Genomic DNA, 23,370 nt, shown 5'->3' on the forward strand with positions numbered 1-23,370 from the left:
ATTTTAGAAAAGAAAATGTAGTACTTAAGACATTTTATAGAAAAGTCTATTAGAACAATTCATTCTGCATATAAACAATTTGCTAAGGACTATGATTTTGCAAGCTTTACTCAGTGAATCAGGTATAAACTTTAACCTCTAACTTTAACCTTTATTACTTTTTACTAAAAAGTGATAAAATATGGAGTGCAGAATAGTAAAATGAAAATGAACTGAGTGTTTTACATTATTTAGAAATATAATGGCTCCTTTAACATAGTGGTGCTAAGACCTTATATACATGAACACAATTAGCAAGAAGAAGAAAGGGATAAATGGACAAGAGCACAGAATATCAAATAAATAGCATATAGCCTGTAGAATTATACTCCAGAAGACTGACTGCATTTTTAAAAGAATTCACATCATATAAACAGTTTATTCTTGGGGGCCATGTTTTAGGTTAGATAACATATATTTTCATTATTAATGACAAAGTCAGAAGAAGCAGCAAATAATAAAAACAAAACATTGTTAACAGTGCTGCTTCTACATTTCTCCACAAGTATTTGCAATTATCTGTTCTACTATATTTTAAATTCGAACTTGAACCTCTGGAATTTATTTATGGTATCTGCATAACTTTAAAAAAAAAGACAAATATCAACATTAGGAATATCAAAATTAAGAATCTAATTTTTTTCTACCAAACTAAACTCTAAGAATAAGCACAAAAACAGTTATCTTTTGTTGTAGGTTATTAGCCAACTGGCCAGGGAGTGGGTTAGCATAGAATCATTCGTAAGCTCCAACAGAGAAGAAATATAATTCTGAAGTCAACACTCAGGGAAAAATAAACGTGCAGGTAATGGCAGCACAGGCTGTTCTCATGTACAATCAATAATAAAACGACGTGTACAAGAATTAAGAGTTTGTGAAAAAGAAATCTCTCACAAGTGATTTTCAGCTATTAATTGGACAGGTAAAGATACTGATGAAGGAAAATGCTTTCACCTTTAACTTTATCCTGCAGGATTCTGAGTAAGGAAGAACTAGTGGTGTTTGCTTTGGAAATACAGGAAATAACTCCTTAAGTCCTGAAATTTCCCAGGAGAGATCATGAAATTATTTAGAATATTTATTTTGGCTTTAATTGATTGTCTAGAACAAAATCTTAAAGCTTTTTTGGAGGGTATGTAAAGAAAAGAATAGGAGTGAGATGTCTACTGAACTTTATCTATTTAAAGACCAAATCCTCTTTTACAAAATGGACATTCCTTATTGTTCTTTAATTAGCAGGTTAGTGCATGGGTTTCATTAAAAGTGCAGTGGCATTCAGCCCTGGATGGCTGTCACACGCAGCCCAGAAAGCAAACACTTCCAAAGCGGATGGCACATATACTTAAAACCATTAGGAAAAAACAAAACCCCATATGACCTCCTTGCATTTTTCTTTGTTTGAACGGGTCTATACTGCAGTGCACCATGAGTCCAGAGTACAGATAAGGAAAGTATTCCTCAAAGCAGATACAGTATCCCATAATTAGGATCACCCTATTTGTAATATAGAAAACAACAGTTTTTAATACTGATGTTGCTCTGGTACGTTTTATAGTTGACCAGTTTGGAACGTATTTTGTTTGTTTCATTTTTACATAACACTTTAATATCCCCTAATATTTTCCAGTATAAGAATCTGCTTTTGTTTACTAAATACCATTTTCATATTTCTATGTCTTGTAACTACTCTTCATCCCGATTTCTCATCATTCCCATTTGGCAGATGGGATAACAGAGGCTCCATAACTCAGAAGACTCTACCAGGTAACAACTGGCAGAAGGATTCCTGCCCCCTCCCCCCGCCCCCCAACTCATTCTACCCTATACATGACAGCCAGATGGTCCAGCGATTTGATATACTATACCCATCTGAATACTGATTTAACAATCTGTCAGTAGAAACATTACACTGTTTTGTAACTCTGGTATACAGTTACATTTTAAACCTCATTCTTCCAAGTTAGCAAAAGAGTCTTCCCATTTTCCCGAAAAGATAAAGTCAGTGGAAACTCAAGAAGGAAAAAGATTTCCATGAGAGTATTTGCTTCCCTCTACCCCGGAGAGCCTGAAAAATATTCCTGAACATTCCCAACTGACTTTATTTATGATCACTTTTCAGCCTAACTTTCTCCCCAACTGTTGGATGGCACTGTGCCCACTAACAAGGCACTATACCAATTTCTCTAGGACACACATGCCAATCAAATGTGAGATTCAACAGAAAACATTGCAAAGGCCATCTCTTTCGCAGGGCATCCATGATCTCTGGCAGCAACATGCATTAACACCAAATACATCTTGAGGACCAAAATTAAAATTGTGAAACACCGAAGAAAATTCAGCATGGTAGCTATAATGCTTGAATTGGAGCAATAGACGGGTTGAATTTGAGGAGGCCCATGGAAACCCATTAAGCATACACGTATCCTACTGCTTAAAAATGTTTTTGGAATTTGAAGTGATTTAGGAAAACAGTAACAACCTAGTATTATAAGAGTAAACTGTGTCATCCTAAAATTAGAGGCGAGCCCAATTAAAAGAGTGACAACCAGAAACAGTAGCTGGATAGATTCCAAAGCCACATTCACAGAAACTTAGGGGTATGCCATACATTTGAAACATACATTTGAATGTTTACAACATTCAAATTAATTGCTATTGCCTTACTTGACTAGCCCTTTCCCACTCAGATCTAAATGTCCAGATGTGCATTCTTGAGTGTATACCTTAGTTCTTAGGCATATGTCTATGATCCCAATAATTGCTACTTTGGAAATTTCACTCCCCAAAAAGCATTGCATCTTGTCCAACCCCCTCACTTCACCAGGAAGGAAAGAAATTCCGACAAGTAACTAATTAGGATCAAGGTAAGAATTCAGTTCCCGCTATCTCCTATCCTTGGTCTAGTGAGCTCTGAATTACGTGAAGATTTATTTCTCTTTACTTAGTTTCTATGTTATATTCAAATTTTAAATATAATATGGCCTTTTTTCATGCTATATACATATATAATAACACACAATAAGATATTCATAGTGATAGTGACAGGTACTTTGTACCTAATCAATAAATACTTACTGATTATTTATGCAGTTTTATTTTCTTGATGTCTAAACAGTGAATTTTCTTATGTCTATTAAAATTTATGTTCCTGGGGACATTAAACCCATGACTGACAAAATAAAATGCAATAAAACACAAGAGTCCACATGAGATGTGCTTGTCTGGATGGGCACCTGCTTTCTTATGTCCCATGTATACCTCTGTCTTAGCACTTAGCAGTCTCTACTATTCACTTGTCTAGTACCCAATCTGGAAGGAAAGTTCGTTAAAGGTAGGTGCTGAAGAGTTGGTGCCCAATAAATGTTTGCTAAATGAAGGGACAAATAAATGCTTGAGCTGGTATACCTTATGGGTTGCTAAGATGACCCCTGCCTAACTCCTCTGATTATCTTCATTGTGCTGGTTTTGTTTTCAAAGATTTCTCATATAAACTAAAGCATGTGAATAAGACATTTCTTTTAATCGTTCATTCATGACAACAACCTTTTTTTCTTTTCTTTTCTTTCTTTCTTTCTTTTTTTTTTTTAACTCATGGGCATGAACTATTAAGGCCTCTCAGAGGAAATTATTTTAATTACAGAAATCAGAACAGCTTAATTGTAAGTGTGCAATGTGAGCATTTTACAAAAGAGATTAGTTGCTTTTTTTCTTTATTTCTTTCATTTTGCTTTAACAATTCTTAGAACTCAACAGTAAAAACATTCCCAAGGTTTCAGTATCCTGGCACATCTTTCTCTTCTATTTTAAGAAATAGAAGATTAAGAAAATCTACAACGGTGATGCTTGAAGACTATGAAGCCACACTTTATTCCATGAATAATTCACTAAGCTAAACTGTGATCATATAGCCCAGGGGCTTCTGGATAGAGGAGCTGTAAGGCATGAAGGGAAAAAAGAGTCAAAGAAGAGTTGCTCCCCTAACTATGGAAACAGTGTAGATATCTACCTCTACATGTAGATAGAGGAGTTAGATATACATATTTTGGAAATTTGGAAAACAAATGAAGATTCATTACTCTTCAACAGATCTCAAGCTACCATACCATCTAGGTGACAGCGAAGAGGATGCATGGCTTCTCAGCCTAGGCTCCGTCATTACTCCTTCAGTCGTCTATGGCGTCTTTCTGCATGAATGTCCCGGCAAAAGGAGCTACAGCTCTATTGGGTAATCACATGCACTAAGTATTTAGTTTTTTTTGGGGGGGGGGGATGGAGGAATTATTGTAGAAGGACCTATATTACATCCTCTTCTAAAACTACTGGAAATTCAGGGCACTATTTACAACACTATGGGAGAGGATACATAGATGGATATCATCGCTCTCCACTCTTCTGACCATGATGGGAATGAAAGAAAGGGGGGGAAAGAACTACTATAACAGCAGTAATAATATTTCTTCAGTATCTGTCATATCCACATTGCCGTAGCGCTTGCTCTGAGGAGCACTGAAGATAGAATGGTCGCTCTTCTTTTGGGTACCGAGCTACAGTCTTCAGGTGAAGGAGGACCATCCCACGGGAAAATGTTGTAAAAACTTCAAAGTAACATAAGTAGAAATCCACATGAACACGATAAAAAAGCTTAGGGTAGAGATTCTGAAATGAGGCTGAGTGAAAAACAAAACAAAACAAAACAAAACCAATTAAAAAAAAAAAAAAAGCAAAAACCCCACAACTAATTAAGTGATTCGGTGAAAGGAGCTTCCTAGAGACACCAGAAGTGACGATGAGCAGGTTTTAGTGAGAGCTGAATGAGGTAAGAGATGAGTTGATGAGGAGAGGAAGGCATGATGGGTAAGACACGGGGCAGAGAAAACACTCATACCAACATTCATGTGGGGCAAAGCTGGAATGAATTTGCTGCAATAAACCCAGGCATGGAGTTGGGACTAATGATACAGGGCAGCAAGGTGAATGCGCGGTTGAGGACTTGAAGGCTTGGCTGCCCACCTCGGACCTGTCAGTGTCTTGTCCAGGGAGAGGGATCTGGCGTTCAAGTCCATTCCTTGCAGACCGCTAAGCGCTTAGCAAAACATTCCTGATTACTGGAGTAATTGACAAGCAATTTACCTCTGGGATTTATGATCAGCGCAGTGACTTCCTCAAAATGGCATGTGATGAAATGTTCTCAGGATGCCCAGGAGAAGATGCAGAGCCTAAAAGCTGGGAGAGCTTCCCCGAGGGGACAACAGCCCGTGCTTCAGGGGATCAGAGTTTAGATTTCAGAAACTGAGCCAGTTTCTGGAAAGGGAAAGACACACATGGGAAGCAGCACGAGACGATAAAGTGATTATGCTGCTCCGAATGCTTCAGCTTGCTTCCTAATAAATTGCTTTGTAAGGTGGCTGAGTGGGGAAAAGGAAATGCAACCATAGATGTTGGGATGAACACAGAGCCAGAGTCTGAGGCTGCAGCTAGACAGAAATTACCGACAAACTTTCTCCCCCTTGGAAATACACTGACATAGTTGTAACCTCTCAAATAGATTTCTGACTCAGCGGTGAGCTGCAGGGAGAAAATGACACTGCATAGCTAAAATGATGGGAAGCTGACAAGAAACCGCCTGCCCCCTGAAACTGAGTCAGAACCATGCTCTGAAAAACCGCTAACCTAATATTCTCCGCTCTCCTGAGAGAAACGATTTCAAATCTCCCAATAAATCAGTTTACATATTCTAAATTAATTTAATGAATGGAATTATAAAAGAAGTCTAAAGTCAGCTCTCTAGCACAATGGTGTTCGGAGCCTGGGGGTTGGGGGACCGCAGGCATCCGGAACGTGGAGGCTGCCACAGAGCTAGCAGCGTCTGCCTGCTGGTCTGACCTTCCCGATCACCAAGGGAAACTCAGGAACACATCAAAGTTTTCAGAATGATGATGAAAGTATCAATTCCACAATAGGAGATACTGAATAGGATCCCTCTTATGATAAGCTCTTCCCTGACAGTGAAAGGCATCAGGGGAAGATGAATGTCAACTCTCTCAACCTCTGGGGCATCACCTTAATGCATCCAAATAGTAATTCACTAAAACTGTGATTTGCCGGTTTCTTTTAAAAAACCTGTGTGCTAAAATGTTTTATGAGGAATCTAAGGAAGCCAATTCTTCAGAGGCTTTGGCTTGAAAGGCACCTTCTTTACCCAAAATATGCGGAAATACTCTCAAATCTGTCTGAATACAATTCAGTCATGTGGTTTTGAGTCATTTAATCCAGGGATGGGCCACCTTTATGGGTATTAAGGCCCCTTTTGAAGAGCCAAAAATTTCAGAGAGCGCCCCTCCCCCCCCCCCGTGATAATATTCGGACATTTGTGTTGTTTACAACTGGTGCTGACACCCACAGATACCGGCCAACTCCTGCATTCATGTTTCTCATCCACCTCCCCAAGGCAGATGGAAAACCATGGATTAATCCATCCATGATGATTTACCACCTTCCTGATGCTCATTATATGTATGGGCTTTGGTAGTATCACATGCAAAACCTCGGGGGGACCAGTAAGAGGAAATCTCTCAATAAAAAGTGTCTATTATTTATGCCAGAGTTCCAGGAGGGCCCCCAAAGCATTACACAAACACAGACAACTTCTCTATTTTCCCCATAACCGGAGGAACCTGCATCAATAATCCACCAAAAGAGTTTAGACTTCCTGGTGTGAGTTCCTAAAATTCTTTGCCCTCAATAGGAAGATGATGCATTGAAACTCTGTATTTGCTTTGTCTGCAACCTCAGCCACTAGCCACATGCGGCTCTTGAGCAAAGGAAATATGGCTAGTCCAAAAGTGTGATTTGTTGTCAGTGCAAAACAGAAACTTGAGGACTTATTGCAAGAAACATAAAGTAATTCCTTAGTGATTTTTGTATTGATTACACATTTAAATGACCATGTTTGGGATAGAATGGGTTAAAAATTTGCCATTAAAATGAGTTTCGCCTGTTTCTTACTATCTTAATGGGCTTACAGAACATTTTAAATTGCGTTTGTAGTTCCCATCACATTCCTTTTGGACAGCACTGCCATAGACCAAGCGGTTTTACATAAGGGGTTGCATTCAGAACAAAGCCTCAACTCTGGGGGAGGCAGTACAGATTTGTAGCCTGGGCTCTTTGCCATACACCCCAGGATCCTCATAGATGGGATCATAACCATACCTGTATCTTAGTTTTGACGTAAGAATTAAGCAACAATGTGTGAAAAGTACTTAGCCTAGTGGCTGGCACATTCATTCTTCCATTTGCATTAGATGGAAAGAGATTCTGATAATAGTGACGAAGTTATGATGACTTTGACGGGGAAAATTCTAGGCCTGTGCTTGCTACTAGGGTCCATTTTGGTAGGAATAAACTTCCAGCTGTGTGTATCATAAGGATGGTCTTTAAGACGGGATTCTTTAGTGACTCCAACACTAAGAATACTACAGTTTCTTCCTTAACTGTTGGCTTGTTTTTATTTGATTAAAGGGTACGGTCCACCTCATACTGATAGCTAACAGAAGGCTTAAAGGAGGGTTGGCACATTCGAATGCCAAGGAGTCAATAATTACAAGTGAGGTTTACTTTTTTTAAAAATTTAAACAAAGAAACTATTTGCCAATAAAATATTTAGAATATATATACTTTCAAAAAAAACACACAAAAAAACTTCTGATCATTTTTTTCCCCTTGAAACACTGTCTTATTTGTCTTTCACTTTTTCACTTTTAGTAGAGACAGAGGTAGAGAGAAACAGTTCTCTATTATGAGAAAAACAGCCATACGATTTGATAGATGGCAAGCAATACTGACTTCAGAATCAGGCCAACAGGGGAAATCAGGAGGGCCTCAAACTAAACCTTGAATGCTTCACCCAAAACAACTCAGTCTAAACATTCTTTAACTCTAGCCAATTTTTGCCATCCAGAACACAGGGCCAGGCTGGAGAGATCTTCAGAAATTGTAGAAATCCACATTTTAAGTCAACCCTCTCCATTAACATTATTTGAAATCTTAAAGAATTCATACCAAATAAAACATGTCCCTGGGCCAGTGAGGACTAAGGTCCACAAGTTTGCAATCTGGCTTAGAGCCAGATTTTTGGCCCAACAGGGAAGATTGTCCAGGAAATGCTCATATTTTCAGTCAGCTTCATTCCTGCCTCTGCTTTACGTTTACACCTTTTTTTTTTTTTTTTTTTTTGCCTTTTTGAACAAAACAAAACAACACAGACAAACAAACAAAAACACTGCTTCTAAGCTCTCTGGAGTACATATAACCCAGTCAGTAAATTTCAACAGTGAAATATATGATAAGGAAATCATGGAACTCTCACGTATCTTGGCATTTCAGAGTGCAAAGCGAGTAAAGCTAAATACGTATGCACACACAAACTCCTTGAAACAGTTGTTTCCTTTTCCTAGCAAGAATGTCCAGGCAATGGGCCACCTGGATGGCTCAGGCGTTAAGCATCTGCCTTCGGCTCATGTCATAATCCTAGGGTCCTGGAATCGAGTCCCGCATTGGGCTCCTGCTCAGCGGGAGGCCTGCTTCTCCCTCTCTCACTTCCCCTGCTTGTGTTCCCTCTCTTGCTGTGTCTCTCTCTGTCAAATAAATAAAAATCTTAAAAAAAAAAAAAAAGAATGTCCAGAGGGTGACTATTTGTGACAGATCCCCAGATATATTGGTAGCAACCAAAGTCTTTAGGTTGTGAAAGAATTCTTTAAGAAATAAGAGGAATTTTTAAAGAAATGCTGTTGATGTGGAGAAATACTTCTGATGTTAAAGAGAAGTTAAAGCGAAAAACGTAGAATTCAGTATGAATCATCTCACAGGATTTAATAATATGTAATTTAAAAATATACGAGGTACAAAAAGACGAGAAACACAAACTTCTAACACTGATTATCTTTTAACTAATCTTTGACATTGGTTGGGTGGTGGGAATGTAAGATTATCTTACTTTGTTCTTTGGGCTCTTCTGTGTTTTCCATATTGTGTTTCTAGATGAGCACTTACTGATTTTACAGTCCGAAAACAATACGAAAAACGCATAAAATTATTTTATTAACTACCAAGAAAAATAAACAACTAGGGGATCTAAGCTAGGGTAAAAATTTTATTTAAACTTTCTTGGTAATTTGAAGGGCAAAAAAAAAAAAAAAAGTCTATTTGGCTTCAGTGATTTGTCAGATTATCTCATTTCCTGAATTCATTTGGTCCCATAATCACAACACAATTGATAAACTACACACGGATCCAGAGTGAGAACGGGCCTAACTGGGCGTTGGAGGTTTTACAATGAATCCAACAACTGGCCTATTGGACTGGAAGAAAGCCATCACTTTAACAATTATTTAAAAAAAAAAAAATCTGCACAAATGAAAAAGACTTTCAATCTGGATTCTATCTGTCATCTTAGCCAAAATGTCAAGGTACTTTTTTCTCCATTCCAAAATAGGTATTTCTGGTATTTTATGGAAATAGTATCATAAATATTTTATATAGTCATCTTCTGTCTACAAAGGCAGCAGGATATCACAACGTTTGTCTTTTCAATAAAATGCTTCATTGCAAGTACAGTTACATTCTCCCTAGCCCAGCTTCTCACTGGAGCACCACAAACCCAAGAAGGGAGGAAGGAGAGTGTCTGCAGAGCGCCTGGTTCTCTGCAATGGTTTAAAGCATGAAAAAAATCTCCGATTTCTCACTAACTGCTGTTGACTTTCATTGAAAAACAGTGAAATGAAAGCGGCCTTATACTTAGATACACTTTTAGCAAGAAATGGGTTTTTAGAAAGCCAAGAGCAAAGGAGGAAATTTCTAACATTCATTATTTACCAACTAGTATATTTCTTTAGGGAGAGACTCATATTCATAAGTACTATGAGAATCGTATACAGAATAATAAATTTTCATAATTAATAGATTTACAGATGCTTCAAATGTTGAATGGATTTTTCTGATTACAAAATCCTATCTAGAGTGAACACAGAGAAGCCTTCCTTCCTGACTTCTTAAGACACTACAAACTGAAGAGGACACAATTTCCATATAAAATTCTGCTATCCGTGGAGTATTAAACACGACTTTGGCATTTTTGACATGCAGCATATTCCTGCAAGGATGGCAATGAATTTTTTAAAAATCTGTTTATGCCAGCCACTTAAGTGTCAACTGATGTTAACTTGAAATATCTATTGATTGAGGCTACGGTCTTACTTACATCTGAATGTCAAAGTCACCATTATCCCATTACTGACATTGTGAACTGTCCATTTTCACTCTTGGCTCTCTGATTTAGACACAAGAAAATGGAGAGTTTCGACACTGTGTGGGTTGATTGCTATTTTCTGAGCATCTGGGATTGACCCCGTTGCGTTTGGGCGATCACTCATCAAGACGAAGAGGTAAAATGCATACACATGAAGGGGAATAATCCTTGCTTGTAATCATGAAGATAACAATGGAGAAAATGAATGGCAGGTAATAACATATCCCCCATCTTCTACCCAATCAGATACCTACAGCACCTAATTCCTCATTTATTAAAAAAAAAAAGAATACCAATATGTCATACTCTATGTAAGTTTGGCTTCACCATGTCAGCACTTTTAATGCCATAGATCTGCCAAGCTTTATATTAAAATTCTTTTTCACATGGATCTGGGCTCGTCAGCCTCTACGGCACATGGATACAGCCTCAGAGAACGTCCTTGTTACACTCAATCTCTGAAGACGGGACAACAAGAGAGATATCCTCCAGTCTTTTAAGTTCGGCCTATCAGAGCACACAGCCCGCGGTGTCCTGTCAGCATGCAGGATGTGCTTTTGCATGTGTAAGTAATTACAACACGACTGTGGTTCGAATATTGTTACATAGAACCTTCTAGTAGCAGAAGCGTACATGCATTCAGAGATATGAATCCAAGAACAGAGCTGGTGTTGACACTGGAATCAACTGTCAGGTCCGGCTTTCTTTATGAAGCCATTTCAGAAGCAGTATTCTTTGAGTTACTGTACTCGAGTTTTATCCTTGGGCCTTTTTTATTTGTGTTGTACCCTAATTGGCACATTTCACCAGTGGCCATTCCCTATTAGGAACAAAGACGTCTGCCTGTAGCACACGTTTTCCAGGGGCCCCAGAGGAGTTCTCGGACTTTCGGGGCCAAGGCAGACAGTAGATGTGTCAATCAAAGCAGGTTTACAGGAGCCCAGGAAGGTAGTGAACACAGAGAAGGCGCCACAGGGGAAAAGGCTGGTTCAGGAAGCCACAATAAAGGGGTAAAGGGAAACTGCACGCAGGAAGGAGAAAGTCCGGACACACCAATAAAATCAAGCCAAATCCATTATTTTGTTTTTTTAGCATTATTCTAGAACAGTACATCTCAGACTAACTATCTGAGGTCAAATGATCTCGACAGGCCTTGGCAGGTGGTTTGATTCTTCCCAATACGTTAGGACCTGATACCTGATCCGCCAGAGCTTTAACTAAGATGCGGATCCAATGAGGAGACTCACCAGGAGAGTTCAACGATACTCAAGAAAACATCCGCTGGTGGTGTTTAGGATGCTGGGGCCAATGTGGAATTGCTATCAAGACTCTTTAAAGGCTTTCAATCTTTGTTCTTATCTTATTGCAAAACCCTATGAGCCTGCTCAGGAGTGCCAGCCTATGGACCAGGCTTTGTTCAGCCTGTTCTAGAATGTGTAGCGAGTGGCAGAAGACGTAACTTCTCAACCAATGAACACCAGTCTGGTCACACTGAGCTTGCTAGCTAGTAACATCCTAATGGCCAGATCCCAAGGTCTGTCTGCTCTGTGCCCGCCGTGTGACTATCTGCAACATTTGATGTCGTCGATTACTCAATTTCTGAGATTCTGCTCCCCGTCCTTTCAGGACAATATGCTTTTCCGGCTCTTGTCACCTGTCTTCTTTCTCTTAATCCTCTTTAAATCTTTTTATGCATTGATGCTTCCTCTGATCCTATTCTTTACTCTCTGTAGCCAAATGGTTTCAACCTTTGCCAACAAACATTTACAGGGTGGTGATTCTCGGCAGGCAGACAGCAGTTATTAACGTGAACAACGTTGTGCCATGAGCTGTGCTTGCTGCTGGGGAGAGAGCCCAAGAAGACACACCACCTGTACACTTGCTGGTGTGATGGTCTCCCCTGGGGTGCTCTGCACTGTGCTCCGCCTGTGCAGACCCGCATCTCATCACTGCTTATCTGGGCTGTTGCAAGTTTCCCATCAGTGCACCTGCCAACAGTCTCGCATTCCAGATTACCATCTCCATGGACCATCTTTTTAAAGTGAGTGTCTGACCATATACTTGTCCTTTGAAAAATCACTGTTACCCCTTGCCTATGCCAAGTCCTTCACATTCCTGAACTTAAAATATGACCCAAATAATATGGTTCCAATCGATCTCCTGGCATCCTGTCCAACACACCATGATCTTTCATGATTTGTGCCTATGAACCTGTTGGGCCCCTGGCAAGAACACCTTACATTCTTTCTCCCTGTGTAACACCTATTCATTCTTTAAGTCTGAGTCTGTCACCTCCTCTACAGTGCTTTTTCCAATTTCCCAAGACAAAGGGGGACATGCATTTCTCTGGATTCACACAGTGTTCTATACACATCTCTGCCTTTGCCCTTATCATTTGCACCACACTTGAACGTTTGGATAGTCTTTGATTTCCTCGAGGACGATGCTATTTGTTGTTATTTCCTGTTTCTTGCAGAACAATGCCTGACACACAGTAAGTGCTCAGCATACGGTTGTCCCTCAAAAATACTAGAATGCTTCTAACCACAGAAAGTGATGTTGTTGTTTTTTTAATTATTCAGGCAAAATAGCCATGCACAAAGTGGTTAGTGAAATAGTTTTTACTCAAGAGTTCAATGTAGGTCCCCAGCTTAATCTGTAGCTATCCATTTCTTTGTATTTTATGCCTCAGGGACACCCTCTGCCTGCAGCTACCTGCACACATCATTTGGTTTCATCCCTCTGTGCTTCTGCTCACTGTTGCCTTTGCCTGTAGCATCCTACCCCATGCCAGATGCCCTCGTCACCTGCCCAACACCCATGCATCCTTCAACACATGGTTCAGGCTCCTGTGTCCCTGAAAGTTTTACAGCACAGGAGATGAAGCTAGGTCCCTCTCCTTTCTGTTTCAGGACATTTATTGCACAATTCTCTCAGTACGCATTGATTCTCTGTGTGTCTCTCTCTCTTCCCAATTAGTACGTGCAAATACGTTAACTTGCTTGATTGTGGTATCTCGAGAACTTACCAATAATACTTGACATATGATATACAATGAACAAGTGTTTATTGATGAGGGCAGAAACTAATCTCCAGAACGCTTCCACTTTTGTAAGAATCCACACTTGGATCAGATGAATATTGGGTTATCACAACCACTCCATCTTGGACCCTAGAGGAGAGGAAGACTATACCTGTTAGGAACGGTCAGAACCGTGGTTTACAGACTTTTCCTAGTTCTGCTTTATTTAGACAGAGTTAAGGAACTTATTAACTTCTCCTTTCAATAGGAATAAAACTTCATTATCAAATGCAACAGGGAGAAAGGTGCTCATTTTAATGGAATTCTAGTAGATAATATAATTTCTATATAAAATAGCGTAACTGAGGTATAGGTATTAGAAGGAGACACAAGCTACAAAAAGAATACACAAATAGCTTTTTTTTAAAAAAAAAGATTTATTTATTTTAGAGAGACAGAGAGAGAGAGAGTGGAAAGTCAGAGGGAGAAGGAGAGAGAGAATATCAAGCAGACTCCTGCTGAGTGCGGAGCCTGGCCTGGGGCTCAATCCCAGGACACCGAGATCATGACCTGAGCTGAAACAAACAGTCAGAAGCTTAATCATGGCCTGAGTCACCTTGGTGCCCCACAAAATAGCTTTTAATGCATTGGAAATAAATGGCTTCATTTTCCTCAATTTCTACCCTCTTCTTATCTCAACCATTTTTAAGATCCATACACCTAAACTATGTATTTTCAAGAGAACTTAAAATTAATGAGAAATTTTGACTGTTTTCAAAATAACCAAAGTGGTTTTTTTTTTAAGTTTTATTTAAATTCCAGCTAGTGAACATATAATGTAAAATTGGTTTCAGGAGCAGAATTGAGTGCTTCATCACTTACATACAACACCCAGTGCTCATCGCAAGTGCCCTCCATAATGCCCACCACCATTTTGCCCATCCCGCCACCCGCCTCCCCTCCAGCAACCCTCAGTTTGTTCTCTATATTTAAGACTCTTACATTTTGCCTTCCTTTCTTTTTATCCCTGTCCATATGTTCATCTGTTTTGTTTCTTAAATTCCACATATGAGTGAAATTATATGCTTTTTGTCTTTCTCTGACCGATTTATTGTGCTTAGTTAGCATCCTCTGCTCTAGCTCCATCCACCCTGTTGCAAACAGCAAGATTTCATTTTTTTGTTGGCTGAGTAATATTCCATTGCATATATACACCACCTCTTCTTTATCCATTCATCACTTGATGGACACTTGGGCTTTTTCCATAGTTTGGCTACTGTTGATAATGCTGCTATAAACATTGGGGTGCATGTGCTCCTTTGAATCTGTTTTATTGTATTCTTTGGGCAAATACCTGGTAGTGCAATTATGGTTGTAGGGAAGTTCTATTTTTAACCTTTTTTTTCCTTTTTAAGATTTATTTATTTATTTTGGGGGAGGGTATATGGAGAAGGGCAGAGAGAGAGAGAGAGAGAGAGAGACCGAAGCAGACTTTGCGCTGTGCCCAGAGCCCGACACCAGGCTCAATCTCATGACCTTGAGATTATGACCTGGGCAGAAACTGAGTGGCACACTTAACTGACTGGGCTACCCAGGTGCCCCTCTATTTTTAACTTTTTGAGGAAACTCCACACTATTTTCCAGAGTGGCCGCACAAGTTTGCATTCCACCAATAGTGTAAGAGGGTTCCTCTTTCTCTACATCTTTGCCAACATCTGTCATTTCCTGCATTATTAATTATAGCCATTCTGACTATATCATCATGGTTTTGATTTGTAGTTCCCTGATGATGAGTGATGTTGAGCCTCTTTTCATATGTCTGTTGGCCATCTGTGGGTCTTCTTTGGAAAGATGTCTTTTCATGTCTTCTGCCCATTTCCTAACTAGATTATTTTGGGGGGTGTTGAGTTTGACAGCTGCTGCTTCTTCTTCTTCTTCTTCTTCTTCTTCTTCTTCTTCTTCAGAGAGAGAGAGTGACCAAGCAAGCAAGAAGGGATGGGAAGACCAAAAGGAGAAAGAATCCCAAGCAAACTACATGCTGAGCGTGGAGCCCAACATGAGGCTGGACCCTACTACCTTGAAATCATGACCTGAGCCAAAATCAAGAGTCAGACACCCAACTGACTGAACCACTCAGGAGTCTGATAGGTTCTTTGTAGATTTTGAATACTAACCCTTTATTAGAATGTCATTTGCAAATATCGTCTCTCATTCCTTAGGTTGCCTTTCAGTGTTGATGATTATTTCCTTCTCTATGCAAAAGCTTTTTATCTTGATGAAGTCCCAAAGTTCATTTTTGGCCATTCTTTCCCTTGTCTCTGGAGACATGTCTAGTAGGAAGTTGCTCCCACAGAGTTCAAAAAGGTTGCTGCCTGTGTGCTTTTCTATGATTTAGATAATTTCCTGCCTCATATTTAGGTCTTTCATCTATTTTGAATTTATTTTGGGATATGGTATAACAGAGTGGTCCACATTGTATTCGTTTGCATGCAGCTGTCCAGTTTTCCCAGTACTATTTGTTGAAGAGACCATCTTTTTTCCACTGGCTATTCTTTCCTGCTTTGTTGAAGATTAGTTCACCATATAGCTGTGAGTCTATTTCTGCGTTTTCTATTCTGTTCCATTGATCTATGTGTCTGTTTTTGTGTCACTGCCATACTGTCCTGATGACTACAGCTTTGTAATATAGCTTGAAGCCCAGAACTGTGATGCCTCCAGCTTTGCTTTTCTTTTTCAAGATTTGGCTATTTGGGGTCTTTTGTGGTTCCATACAAATCTTAGAATAATTTTTTCTAGCTCTGTGAAAAATTCTGGTGGCATTTTGATAGGGATTGCATTAAATGGTAGACTGCATTGGGTAGCACTACACCATGGTAAACTTCATACATTTTCAATGAATTATATTAATAAGCTATTTTCATGGTAATGGCTCTTAGCACTAGTATTTTGTTACTATTTTTATCATGAAATTATTTATTTATCAACTGAAAAGTACTTTCTAAATATAATGTCCACACCACCATCATAAAAGCAGCAAGCATGCATTATTTATGCTGACTTAAAAGTCATAAACATAGAAATATTATTGATAATTTCAAAAGACTCATCTAGTCTTCCTAACACTGTAAATTACTGAAGTAACCTACATTGAATAATCATCAATTACAGAAGAAAATACACTAACCACAGAAGAACTATAAAAAGGTTTCATTCACCTAAGACCTTTCTGTGGTCCTTTTCATTTTTGGATGACTCCACAGAAGTTAACTCCAATTAAAAGATCACCATAAAAGGCACAAGACAAATGAGTCAGGTGATAGCTACAACAGGTGGTCTTACCTTATATCTTAAATTCTTTCCCAAAAGCAAAGAGCTAAATAGAATACCATTTCTCTTGTAAATTTTATCCATGGTAAATTCTTCAGAATGGTTTTCCACTGCGATCAGAGAATGCTCTCAATGGATGTATTTCATAGCCTTCATTTCATCAAATTTGATGATAAATTTTCTCAGCCTTATAGTCCATCAACCACATTTATTGAAAATTGACTCTCTGTTTATTGCTTTCTAGGCATTGCATTGTTAATGCAAAGCTGTTTACTCAGGTAGATGAACCAGCCAGGAGGCTCTTCATGCAAAAACAACAGTGTGTGAAGCAGACATGGCAGGTGTCTACTGATGAATATATTCTGGTCTTCCTAAAGACTAAAAGTCAGACTTTCTTGTCAAAGTCATGACCCACAAGAAAGAAAGATTTTAGGTATATGGATGCATGGATGGATAAGTGGACAGATAGATACATAGAAAGACAGGCAGAAAAAAAGATCTATGGCAGTCTTTAGCAATAGTGTAAGTTCTCTGGATCTCAGCTCTATTATCGACCGCACTGTCTGGAATGAATCATTGAAAAGACTTGCATAGTTGATGTAGTTGTATTGACATAATTTACAATGTTTACTCATAGAACTCACTTTTATTAAAGCAGAAAGATGGGAAAGTCGTGTCTTCTTTGTTTAAATGGCATCAGGACAGATCCGTGAAGACACAAGAGTCATTTCTCTATTTGCCTTCATGATAAATAGTTGAAGCTTGGTCTAAGTAGACAACCTGTTAACACCTCTTCAGGCAGGCCTCTGTCTGTGGGCTTCACAGTGTCTGACAAGCTGCCATCCATGTTTCCTGTCACGAATGGGTGTATTTGTATATAAGGGCATGAGAGTGGTGTTTTCAGAAAGGGACAAAGCTAAAGAATAGTCCAGATGCTTTCTCTCCAGGCTACAACATTATCAAAATTTGCTTTTTATCTTCCTTTAAGGGCTTCACCTTCCATGCCTACCTAGTATCATTCAGCACAATATGGGGCATGGAAAGTCAATGCTTAAAAAGTCAGGAACAGCAGTAAACCTGATAACCTAAGAGGGTAACTCGGGGACTTGATCATATCTAAGCTAATTAAGGGAATCAGAGAGGGAAAATGGCAAAGTCCTTCCCCACTCCAATCTTTTTCATTAAAATGGTTTTAAATCCACTCTCCACCCACACATAGCCTAGAGCTTAAGACAGTATGTTATCAATAATCTTAGAAACCCCTGTCCTTCATATATAAAATCCTTCATATATAAAATCTCCAAACCTAACCCCAAAGGTAATGACCATCTGATGTTTGTGTTTACAGCTTAAAAATTTTATCTCACATATATTTTATTCCTAAATACTGCATTGCTTCATTTTATATAGTATTGGAACTTTATATATATTGTATGCTTTGGTGATTTTCTTCTCTCAAAATGAGGTTCCGTGATTCATCCACAAGTGTGGCTATAGTTCACTTATTTTCATTGCCACATAGGATTTCATGGTGTAAAGGATTCATGATGGACACAGATGGGACGTTTGTGATCTTTTCACTTTTCATGTTATTGCAAACAGTGCTGCTGTTAACATGCATTTACATATCTACCTGTACACGGAGGTACATGCCTACTTGATCCCTTCCAGGGGTAGAACTGGAGTTTTGGAATATGCACTTTTTCAATGGTACAGGTATTTTCTATTTGCTATCCAAAGTGAACATGTCCACTTATACGTCCACCAACAAAGTATGCAAGATACCAAATCTCCTTATTTTGTCGACCCTTGGCACTAGATAAAAATAGTCATTCAAAGAGAAAACAAATCCTGGCTAGCTGACCACAGATGCTCACTCCAGAATCGTTCAATATTTCTAAGAACCAGATCTCCATCGCTTCTCAGCCTTTTGACTAAGATCAAGTGTAGAACCAGATCTCCAGTTACAGTTACTTAAAATTAACTAGCTCCATTCAGTACCTAGAAGACAAGGCTTTTATCTATAAGGTGGCAAAGAAGAAATTTAAAAAATAACTGTGTTGATACCTACAAAGTATTCCTCCATTTTTCTGGTAAGAAAATTCCCTATAATATCATGTCAGAATATTTGTGTCAAATGGCTGTATTTTGCCAAAGAGATAAACTTCCCAGTCAAAACAATTAATTAGAAGCTATTAATGACATCTTCCCCAAGATTTAGGAAGTCACTGAAAGAGAGATGAGAAATGGAAAGAAAAAAAAAAAAGTATTCTCCAAATCAAGATGCAGGAGATAACCTGGTTTGTTGATTCCATTTGGGAATTCTACCTTGAATTCCTTCCCTCTTCTGCAATCATTTCATCAACTTTAAATCACTGGACCATAGGGAGGTTTCCGATTTATGAACAGCTTATATCTCCAACACCATTCTTCCTTCTCTGTTTAATTTATTTAGCCCTGTAGTATTTTATTCTTATTACAAAAAAAAAATACTTTGGGTGCTGAAAATTATCAGCACACCAATAATCCTAGTAGATCTATTTCTGGTTTACTCAGCTACTGACCATCTGGTAATCATTAGGAGAGAAAGTTCATTGGTAAAAATGTGTAAATCCTTGAGTCATAAGGAATTTTCTTTTCTTTATTTTTTTTTTTAAAGATTTTATTTACTTATCTGACAGAGAGGGAGAGAGAACACAAGCAGGGGGAACAGGAGAGGGAGAGAAACAGGCTCTCCATGGAACGGGGACCCCGATGCAGGACTCGATCTCAGGACCCTGAGATCATGACCTGAGCCAAAGGCTCAGGTACCTGAGCCACTCAGGTACCTCCATAAAGTATTTTAGAAAAAAAGATGCTCAGCTTCTTTTAAACTGCATATCTCTATCTGTATCTCTCTCTCTTTCTCTCTATCTTTCTACCAGAAGGTGGTGCGCAAATGTTAGCCCAGGATTTATGATTTGCCTAGATTAGGGCTCATGAAACTCAGGCCAGACAAGGCGATGTCTGCACAGAACAGTCCACATTCCATGGTCACAGGACCACAAACGACATCACAAACCCACAGCAGTTGCTCGCCAAATGGATGTTGCCTATGCAAGGATCAGGAGAAGCCATGAGCTCAGTGTTTCTTCTCATCATGTCCAGAAAAAAAAATGCAAAGCCATACTCTACTGTTGGTTGCTCCATGATGTCAACCTCCAGGCAAGAAAGACTAGTAGATTAGATTTTCATCTACAAAGACCTCAGACTGAGATAGGGAATGATAAAAGGGAGGGGGTCATCTCTGGGCAAGTGTTAATGTTACCTTCTGAGAATTGGCAGTGGCTCTCCCAAGACTTTTTAGATACTTTGCTAGAAAACACTCTCTTATTGTACCAGAACATCCCCAGGCCAAAATATTTGCATATAATTATTATTCCCACTCAGCCAGAATCCAAGTAAACAATCAAGGATGTTGCATTGCATACATCAGTCCATGCTTTGAATTTCTTACCTTGTGTTGTTTTAAAAGCTGGTTGTGTGTTTCATTCTTCAACAAAAGCAAAGACTTCGATTTGAAGCCCCTATAACTAAAGTTATCTTTATTTTTAAATTTTTTTTCAAAAAAACTATCTGTTCAAGAATATATGGGGTATATGTTTATTTCTTGTACTTTTCTATATTTTAGACTTTCTCAACTGATATTTCCTCTTGCTATTCCACCTGGCCGATTCCTTGTTAATCTACTTTTGGGGCTCTAGTTCCTTTACCGCTAGAATATTGTTGATTTTCAGTTGAAAAAAAAAAAAACCACATCGTTTTTATATCAGTATCACATGCCCTTAATATTATTAAATCCCATGTGACTATCATTTTTAGAAATTTCTTGAAAATAGTCTTTCCCTATGCCCACATCAACTGCGTATGGACATGTAATTTAAAAATGGATTACTATGAAATTTATAAATAGTGCCATGGAGAAACACTTTTGAAGGGGATACACAGTCTTCATGCAAGATGTAAATACTGAGGACTTCAAAGTGGAGAAAAAGAAACATGGTAGCATGGAACCCATAGCTCTGAGAAGTGTGTGGCTCTTTGCCATAGCCCTGCAATAAGAAAGTAGTTTTGGGAATTAATCTTTGTACAAATATGACCTTTTTAGGTGACATAATACCAGATTACTGTTACGTATTGTTTTTTACTTTACCTCTTAGAGTAATCACCTTCCAGTTTATTTGTGGGGCTGACCTCATAAATGGGCAAGCCCATCTCCTAAGGACAGTTGAATGTCAAGGAAGAATTTAAACAAAGGCAAATATCCTAGACACAGGAAACAGTCAATGTTTAAAGAAAGCAGTGGAGAAAGACCCCTTGCATTAAAGGTTTAGAGATATCCTCAAGGAAAGGCATGATGGGTATTAGTCATTTATCTTGCTTATAAGCCCAATGTAGTATGTGGCATTGAATTACAAAGCTAAAGGATAACAAAAGGAATTCTCCGCCAGAATCTGTACTTTGTATTCCTTATTGTTCCCTAATCCAGTGGCACAGGTGTTAGCAAAGGGATCTTCCTCCACTACTAAGGAATTTGGCCACTTTCATAAGAGTGATAAAGAAGAAGAAATGCTAGGAGCCGCTGTTCCGAACAGCAGCTTGTCTCTACTTGCAGACCTCATGAAGTCTGTTGCCTTGTGACCTCCTCGAGGATTAGAACCTCCGGATGGACTGTTTCACGACTATTTATCATTCTGAAAACTCTGATCACAAGTGCCAAGTGGTCCTGGTTACAAGACACCTGTTTCCACACCATTTCCGATAAAAGCTTCTCGGCTATATCGCTGGTGAATGCTGACATTATATTCTAAGCATGGAATGGACTGAAATCCTGACTTCTCTCACACAAAGTAAGAAAAGAAAAAAAAAACCCTAAACCAGAATTAAACCTTGACCTTTATCTGATTTCTCTAAGAGCAAGCAAGGTCTGCTGTAAGGAAGAACTTTCACCTTGAAAAAAAAAATTTTTTTTTTTGAACGGTTGTTTTAAAAACAGAGCAGAAGAGGAAGACCAATTAGAAAGACGGCAGATTTTCAATTACCTTGGAAACTCGGTTTGCAACTTCTCTGCCCACAGTGAGCCCCTGGACAAAAGTCCGGGCAGCAATGAAGGCGCGGGTGACCTGAATTTTCAGTTTCCGGGGTACATCTCCGAAGGGCTTCAGCTGGTCCGTGTACTTGCTCACACATTCCAAGTAGTCCTCGCTGAAGTGATACTGTGGGTTGATGAGCTGGAACATCCGTTCCAGGAGCCGAGCCCAGAAGTCATTGAGCATCTCCTCCAGATTTACATTGCCCCCGGTATAGTATCTTTTCAGCTCCGTGAAAAGGTCCTGGAACACTTCTGAATTCTGCATGTAGAGCATTCCATAGGTCCGTACAAACATATCGTTCAGTGACTTTTCTGCATTCTCCAGGAGCTCTCGGAAAAATTCTGGGAAGAAAACAAGGAAAAACCCATCGTTATGAATGGGTGAGAACTGGAATGGCCCATGCATCTACTTAGCTTAGAAACAACAGTTTCTAAAGGACCTTTTCAAACAAATATATATCCTGTGGATAAGATATCAATGAACAGGTGACAGTATTTTACACAAGACTTGCCATATAACTATGATCTTCTATGAGTCAAAGAAAACTGAAGACATGATATATGCTTGAGAGAACGTCCGTTAACATTAGGAGTATACCATTCACTACTCCTCCAAAGTAGTTGCTTCTTTTTTCATTTATTGTTAAGTTTTAGGAAAACTTAATTTGATATAAACTCAAATCAAAATATGTTGCAAAGTATTGTCATTAACATAATAACAAATGCATACTGATACAAAACTTTTGCTCCGACCTATTTACAAATCAGTTCTAATACCAAATTCAATTAAATTGCTGTTATTTGGACTAGTTCATAAATGGGATATTTAAATTAGTATAATATTTTGGACTCTTTGTAGTTGCTATATATAGCAATCAATTATCAGTGTTCAGAGATTCATAATGCAATTAAATTCACTTAATACCAAAGCTCTAATGAACATAATTTAGTTTGCCATAATGAATCAGAAAGTTATGAAGTACTTTGCATTGTCATTATAAATATAAACTATCATTTTATAGAGTTTGAATAAAATATAGGCAATTGGGCTTCCTGCCTAAAAAGTTCTAACTGAAAAAGAGTACACCAAGAAATGAATTCTGCTATCACGCAGGACTTGAATATTAGTGGGCTCACTTATAGGATGCAAGAAATTAGAAAATTTTTTTAGGATTTTATTTAGTTTTTTGACAGAGAGAGAGATCACAAGTAGGCAGAGAGGCAGGCAGAGAGAGAGGGGGTGAAGCAGGCTCCCTGCTGAGCAGAGAGCCTGATGCGGAACCCGATCCCAAAACCTTGGATCATGACCTGAGCCAAAGGCAGAGGCTTTAACCCACTGAGCCACCCAGGCGCCCAAGAAATTAGAAATTAATGTCACTGGGTACTGTTAGCCTCTATGGGCCTCACATGAAGCCCCCTGAGACATACTTCATGTATGTAAGGACACCTATCCATTTGCACAAATGAACTTCGGGAAGGAAGCTCAAGTCTTATCCCATTTGGAGAATGTGATTTGAGGTGGGGAAGAGGCTAAGACAAGAT

General features: G+C 38.8%; 1 protein-coding gene across 2 annotated transcripts in view; it reads right to left on the reverse strand.

Moving 5' to 3' along the window:
• GPC6 (glypican 6) overlaps positions 1-23,370 on the reverse strand; it is a 1,094,470-nt gene that overhangs the window by 512,025 nt on the left and 559,075 nt on the right. For both annotated transcript variants that reach the window (XM_032314703.1, XM_032314704.1), the window contains exon 3: positions 21,779-22,170. In XM_032314703.1, coding sequence (XP_032170594.1) covers positions 21,779-22,170 — 392 coding nt within the window. The remainder of the gene's footprint in view (positions 1-21,778; positions 22,171-23,370) is intronic.

Source organism: Mustela erminea, chromosome 15, assembly GCF_009829155.1.
Source record: "Mustela erminea isolate mMusErm1 chromosome 15, mMusErm1.Pri, whole genome shotgun sequence".
NCBI lineage: Eukaryota > Metazoa > Chordata > Mammalia > Carnivora > Mustelidae > Mustela > Mustela erminea.